The sequence below is a fragment of the Mus pahari genome, chromosome 17, assembly GCF_900095145.1.
Source record: "Mus pahari chromosome 17, PAHARI_EIJ_v1.1, whole genome shotgun sequence".
Classification (NCBI taxonomy): Eukaryota; Metazoa; Chordata; class Mammalia; order Rodentia; family Muridae; genus Mus; species Mus pahari.
In genome coordinates, this window is record NC_034606.1 from 24,769,918 (window position 1) to 24,777,482 (window position 7,565).

The following is a 7,565-nucleotide window of genomic DNA, read 5'->3' on the forward strand; positions in this document are numbered from 1 at the left end:
TAATAAATAAATAAATCTAGAAAGAAAGAAAGAAAGAAAGAAAGAAAGAAAGAAAGAAAGAAAGAAAGAAAGAAAGAAAGAAAGAAAGAAAGAACGTACGTGCCTAAAAACAAGAAGGAATGTGATATGGGGGGCCCACAAAGAATCTGAACAGAATCTAGCAGCCATTAGATCAAACTCTTCTACGTAATAAGACACTAACCGAACTGTCTCTTTCTGAGTCTTCATACTGAAGGCTTGGGGCCATCTAAGACTAATGATTGCTCTTCTCTTTTTTAATCTGTACTTATGTCGTAGGGCACCAACTGGCCAGCTACCTTAACTCCTGATCCACCCACCCCACCTCCCAAGTGCTGCTGAAGGGAAGTAAAATTTAAGGCCTGGGATTCATGTAACTTTAAAAGAAAATTGTGTAAATTCAAGGTTCAAATAATGTGAGACATAAAAGGGCTCTTTTAATGTAAAAACTTAAGGTTAAAAACTGCCTTAAAAAAAAAAAAAAAAAAAAAACAAGCCCAGGTCGTCTTGAAACTAAAGTCAACTGGCCTTGGCTATTCTGGCCCACTCAACAGCCATCTGAGGAGTGCAGGAACTTGGCCTTGGCTGGCTCGACAGCCATCTGGCAGGACAGCGCCTCTCCCACCCCAACCCCCACCTCGTTAAGACATAGTTTAAAGTGCCTAAAGTTGTACATCACTCAGATGTATTGTCCTTCCTGATTAGCCCCGGCCCCTGAAATTCCTGCACATACTATTCTGCCAATCACGTGTAACCGCGTCAATTCTTCCCAACCCCCCCCCAACCTGTACCCCATAAAAACCCCTAGCTTTTGAGCCTCGTGGTTGAGGCCTCTACCTCCTGCGTGAGGTACGCATTGGCCGAGAGCTCCACCATTAAACTGCCTCATGCTTTTGCAACAAGAAAGTCTCTCCTGTTTCCTTGGGATACCCTGACTCCCGTGACCTGAGGGGGGTCCCTGACAGAGGGTCCTACACTGCAAACACAAATGTGTACCACCATGCCGTCCCCCAGAGCAGCATAGCTAGGCATCAGCTACAGTGGTTGATACCTACCAAACACCCATTAGGTATAAAGGAACGGCAAGGGAACATGCACGGAGCCCAGCTTTCAGCTCCAAACTCCCCTGTGCCCGGCTCGACCACCTCATCCTTGTGAACGCTCACATCTCCCCCACCCACCCATCCTTCTCAGTTCCACCATCATGGGCTTGCTCGATGCTGCTCCGTCTCCCCGAAAGCCCAGACAATTCCTTCTCCACACACACAGACACCTCCTCCCCAGCGAGCTGGACCACTGATATCAGTCTGTGGGATGTTACATCACTGTAGTTTCTTAGAGACTAACAAATACTCAGCGTGGTATTCACACCAGTTCCTAGCACTGAGCTTCGAACACCCTTGGAGATTCCTGAATGGCAGGTGAGGTGGGAATGGGGTGTGGGATGGAGGGCGTAAACTCAGACCGAGGGGCTGACAGCCAGACAAAGCAGCTGCTTCCTTAGAAGCTTGGAGTACTCAGCTCTAACCCTGGCCTCAGGAAAGGAGAGGCTGGACGATGCTCAATCCCAAGTTTCCCCAAACCTCCACAAACCCTTGGGAGCGTCTTGGCGTGTGAATGTATTGAGAAGCTGGGAGGAGACAACCCGGAGGCCTTGAGTCCACTCTCTTACCAACCCCACCCTCTTTATCCCCCTGCCCCAGGCATAGTGTTTCTCTGTGGTAAGTGCCCCATTCAGCAGGCATTCGGTCTTCCTTGTCTCTATCCCCACAGATACTGTGACTGATACACACAGCTCTGTGGCTCTGCCTAGGGACCAGCCTGCACAAGAGAGGGGACGAACAGGGCTGCAGAGAATGTCCCCCAACTACGCCAGCCGAACCTCAGAACACAAAGCCAGAAGGGCGTGTGGTTTTCATTCATCCCAAACTTACCTCCTATCTATCAATTTGAACAAAGAAAATGCAGTTTGCCCCATGCACTGATCACACCTTGATGGTCAATCAAGAGATCCATGTGCTCTGATTCAGTTTAGGGGAAATACCCAGAAGAGGTGACCCCCCCCCAAAGTCTGAAAGCAGGAGAGTGCATGTTGGGAACTGGGAAGGCAGAGACAGGTAGCAGAGAGGGGACAAGGAAAAGCATGAGGTGTCTGTGGGACGGACGAGACTGTCCTGAAATTAGAGAGTGGGGTTGGCTGCACAGCGCTGTGAATATAAAAGCCACCGAGAGAGATAACCTAAAATGATAACTACGGTACATACATTTTTACTGTTATAAACCAAAAATATGGCTGTGTCATGCCTTTCTTCTTTCCAAAGGTTAACTAAAAAATCTGTTTACTGTATGATTTCATAGTCACAATACTGAGGCCAGGAAGGCAACAGAGGCAAGACTGTTTCCTCAACAAGTGCCAGCCATCAAGCCCAACCTGTCAAAGGAGACCCCTGTGGAGACTGTCGATGACAGAACCCGATGTAAGTACTTCTTGGGAGCTCAAGACAATCACTTTGAGAATTGAACGTAAAAGATATGGAGCCTTAGAAAGAAGGCTCTCACAAACGCCAAAGCGAGAGATACTTCTGCTTTTGTTCTTGCAGTCAAGAGGACTCGCTTTAAAACAGCCACATCGTGTGTGCAGACAAAGACAGAAGCTTAATGACACCAAATCCGACTTAAGAATCCATCTGAGGTGGTATTTAATGTCACGTTTGTTTTACATATGGAATCAACAAATATGCTTGTATTTACTTAGGTAGGTATGCATAGATATAGAAATATACTGACCTCCTGTGCAAGTGTGCATTTAAAGCACGTGTTATTTTCTTTTTCTGAGAACCTAATACTGACACTTATGAACACACAACAGCTCACAGAATGTGGTGCTGACAGTGTTGAGTGGCCAATTGCCTGAGCAAGAAAATGATTAAAGTGCACATGCACACAATACAGACACACACAGACACACACACACACACACTCTCACACACACACAATTTCCTTAAAAGTTATGGAAAATTAAACAGGCACAAGCCAGCAGGAAAATGTGGATTGCTTGCATAGGTCTGAACATCAGTGAAGAGCCCATGGTAAGGAGCCCACGGTACCCAGCCACCGGAGATTTGGGGTGTACACTTACCCTGGTACCCAGCCACCGGGAGATTGGGGGTGTACACTTACCCTGGGTATCCACTGGCAAGGGCGGGCCCACAGTGAGGAAGTGCAGGAGACACATTTGTCACAGAAAGGAAAACAAAAAGTCAAACTGGTATCTGAGCTGCACCTGCATAGCCTTTTGCTCACGTGTGACAGCCGCTGGCTGGCAGGGTTATGTTCCAGTGCTAACGTCCCTGAGAAGGTCCACCTTCACGCTACCCCTTCCTGCCTGTCCAATACTACTTCCTTCTCTGTCATTCCTCCGTGCCTTTGTACTTGGTGCCCACCACTAGAGGATATGATTCATTCTAACTTGGGGGTGGAGGGATCTCTATAGAGTTCTAACATCACAGTGGGATGAAAAGCAAAAAGAAATTTAAGAAACCAAAATTCTTAATTTAATAACAGCAAACATTCTACTGATGTGGAACTATGGCACGCACAACTTGCTCCTCACCATTTATAACCTTGGTTTTGCCGATACAACTGAAAACAAACAAACAAACACAAAAACAAACAACAAAAACTGTAAAGAGCTGACACCAGCATTTCAGCCTTTTTTTCTCAAGATAAGTCTCTGAGAAACCTTTAGTAGTTTCAGACAGAATCTTCTGGGCTCACCATAACTCAGTCTTTCATTTTCCTTCTACTGTTTTACAATGCTGAGGATTGAACCCAGGGCCTTGTGTATACTAGTTAACAGCTCTCCTTCTGAGCTACATTCTCAAACCTATTTTTATTTTTTTTTTATTTTAATTTACTTTTTAAATTAAAAAAAAAAATGTGTGGATATAGCTAAGCTGCCATAAACCTGCCTACATGTGGGTTTGACTCAGAACCACACACACACACACACACACACACACACACACACACACACACACACACACGGATGCACAAACACATAAACAATGATAATATATGAAAGCTAGTCATGAGAAGTTAATGATACTGGCTTCACACAGTAACATGTCAGAAGCAGGAAGTAGCTTAAAGCACCCCGTTTCTGATCCTGTTCAGAAACTTCACAGCTGGGATCCCAAAGTCTTGAGCAGGAAGTAACCCCACTTGGAGGTCAAGCCCCCTGGGCTAGCTCTACATCACCTCTCCAGCTTCCTGTGGCCTAGTCTCCTCCACTTTTTATGAATGCTGGCTCTGCCCTTTGCTCTTGACCCAGCGCTTAGGCCAGAACTTCTTTGAGGCGAGAATTCAGCCACCTTTCTCTGGTCTCCAACACCTAGCTTTGTGAGCATGTCACGGGCCTGCCTTGAAGAAGGAGAAAGTTTGGTACATTTATCCACAGATGGAGCAGATCCTGGGCCCATGTAAAATGATGCTGGAATAAATCGAACAGGAGACAGACCACTTAGGGTGTTTGCGACAGAAATACTGACGTACTCTTAGATTACTAATCACCAAGTTCTACAGTAAAAAGAGAGTTGAATGTGGAACAGCGTGGTAAACGATTATGTCTACAGGGTAAGAAGTAAGTTGTTTACAAGCCACATACTCTATGAAGTGTCTGCCTCTGCCAAAGAGAAGACTGGCTAGGGCCAGGCTGATCTATCTGCACAAAGGCGTTTGAATTCTTCTAATGGAACATGAGACAAATGACCAGATCGCAGATCAATTTCTGAAAAACAGGCAACAGAAAGCTGCCTGTCAGTACCCGAGAACCCCCAAAGTGACCCTTGGCTGTGTGAGTCAGGCTCGGATCTCACGGGACACAGAAATCCCTATGACATCTGTCTGCCCCAGCTCACCAATAGCTCACACGCAGAGTTAAGCCGCGTGTCACTTGACGTATGTGGGCAGTCTCAACTCAACCAAGTTCTCTATCAGAATGGGAAATCCCATCTAAGCAGAACCCCAAATAACTCTCAGATGTCCCTTCAATGGCCATTCCATCCCGGTCTCTGGTCAGACACCTGCTAGGTGAGCGCGCCAAGATCCTGACAGAGTGATGACCCTAAGCCCTCTGGGAGGCTGCGCTACCCCAATCATACAACAGTACCTCTAAAAACACACTTAGGTGTGTCAGGGGGGAAGATGACAAAGAAACCAAACTTGTGTTTCAATTGTCCCTGTAACTAGAAGATCACCCAGAATATGCCACAAGCGGCTGGACCGACTGGTTCTGAGGGTCCCAGCACAGGATCTAGAAAGGGGACATGGATAGGACCGCAGGGTCACAGCCCCCCCCCCCCCGCTCTCTCAGCCTCAGGTCCAAAGGCCCCCAAGAAACCTCACCACCTGACGCCAATTATTCCCAAGTCCCAGGGCTGGGCGCATTTCATGTTTGGTGCAGCCAGCATCCTGAGTCTTGAGTCATCCTCTGTAGCTCATTAGTGTCTAGGCAGCCTGCGCCGGTAACCAGGCAGGTCTAATTGCCACAGTTTCCTTTAATGGTACACTGTGACCAAGCCATCAGGCTGCACCCCGAGGTCCAAATGCTAATTGGACAATGCCAGGGACTTTGAGCGGCAGAAGAAACCCTCTCACCTCCATGTAGGGTTTAGATAAAATGGATGGTCTCTAACATCCAGGGACTTGAGGTCTCTGACTAGGGAACTCTATCTAGAAAGAGATGAGGGGAATCAGCTCCTTTCCCACATATCCTTTCCATAGGCCCCCAAACCTTCTCTAAGCCTAAGAATCGCACCTAGACAGCCCCTTCAAGCCAGTTATCATTCCTCTTTAAGGAATGATTCCTCTTTAAGGAATGCCCAGATGTCACTCAAGTGGACAGTCCGCGCTTCCGGGGAGCTCAGAGTGGTGGACTATGGTAACGACTCCATTCACATTTTCTTGTAGACCCATGAAGATAAGACAGGCTCTAAGCCCTATTACTTGTCTGATGCTAGCTCCCAGGTGCCCTGACGAGAGAGAACGTGAAGTAGAGACGCACAGCCCCTCAACACATATCCCAGAGAAACTACAGCAGCCAAGAAGGGCAGAAGATCTTCCTGTCTCTGAAAATGCTACTCTATTCACCGTGAAACGGCATGGGGTATTTGTGAGAACTGAAGGGAAGGAGCCATTTAAAAAAAAAAAAAAAAAGTCAAAGTCTATAAAGCTTTGTCTGCAATCTCCCCTGTTCTCCACCATCCTACCTCTTGAAACATGTTTGCTTTTCATTCCAAACAATCACTGCTGGTTGAGGAAGGGGGAAACTGGGGGGCTGGGGTTCTCTCCCTACCAAAGTTGCTTTGAACAACCTTTAAGTTCATTATCACCTGCTATCACAGAACAGCCTGTCAGAAGAACCCCGTTTTATCAGTTGAGATATAACACATTAAAGGGCGGGGCTGGAGAGCTGGCTCAGTGGTTAAGAGCACTGACTGCTCTTCCAGAGGACCGGGGTTCAATTCCCAGCACCCGCATGGTGGCTCACAACTGTCCGTAACTCCTGTTCCAGGGGATTCAATACCCACGCACACACACAATCCATGCAGTCAAAACATCAATGTACATAAAATAAAAGTAAATATATATTTTCTAAAAGTGAACAAGATTGCTGCTTTCTTCTACTCAAAGGAGATTTTCCCATATTTTCAGACTCCAGGAAATGTTACTAATGCTTACAATGTAGGCAGGCACAGCTAGACATTTTCTCTTTAAGCCCCATCCAGTCTGGAGAGGCGAAGATGACTCCTGAATGTGACAAATCCTTTGGTTTGTCATGAGGAACTAGATACAGGCGTAGGGAGGAGACAGTTTCCACCGGTCTGGTGTGTGAAATTTTGGTGGTGAATCCTTGCACGCTACCCTCAGGAACACATTAAAAAATAGTCTAGATGGCAAAGGCTCCACCTCGGCCACCGCTCGCACAGTCGGGAGACTGCGTGTCAGAAACTACAGACTGAGACGGGGGAAGAGGAGGCTGTCATTTCCCGATAATGACAACAGAGCATCTGCACAACGGCTCCTCTGCGCCCTGCCAGGGCTTCCATGAACTTTCTCTATTATTATTATTATTATAGAGTACAGTATGTGAGAACCTGCTCAGTTTTGAAGACAATGTGGGGTAAAGTCAAAGACTCAACTAAGAGCTTAACATTCATCCATGTCTTGCACTTTAAGAACTTAAGTACAAGGGCTGGTGAGATGGCTCAGTGGTTAAGAGCACCGACTGCTCTTTCAAAGGTCCTGAGTTCAAATCCCAGCAACCACATGGTGGCTCATAACCATCTGTAACAAAAATCCGATGCCCTCTCCTGGAGTGTCTGAAGACAGCTACAGTGTACACACACATAATAAAATAAATAAATAAATAAATCTTTAGCCGGGCATGGTAGCGCACGCCTTTAATCCCAGCACTTGGGAGGCAGAGGCAGGCAGATTTCTGAGTTCGAGGCCAGCCTGGTCTACAGAGTGAGTTCCAGGGCAGC

General features: G+C 46.8%; 1 protein-coding gene across 12 annotated transcripts in view; it reads right to left on the reverse strand.

Annotated features, from left to right (window-relative positions):
* Mtss1 (MTSS I-BAR domain containing 1) overlaps positions 1-7,565 on the reverse strand; it is a 143,446-nt gene that overhangs the window by 21,769 nt on the left and 114,112 nt on the right. For 7 of the 12 annotated variants that reach the window (XM_021216397.2, XM_029547981.1, XM_029547980.1 and 4 more), the window contains exon 7: positions 3,199-3,210. The exons of the other annotated variants lie outside the window; for them this stretch is intronic. In XM_021216397.2, coding sequence (XP_021072056.1) covers positions 3,199-3,210 — 12 coding nt within the window. The remainder of the gene's footprint in view (positions 1-3,198; positions 3,211-7,565) is intronic. 12 annotated transcript variants of the gene reach the window in all.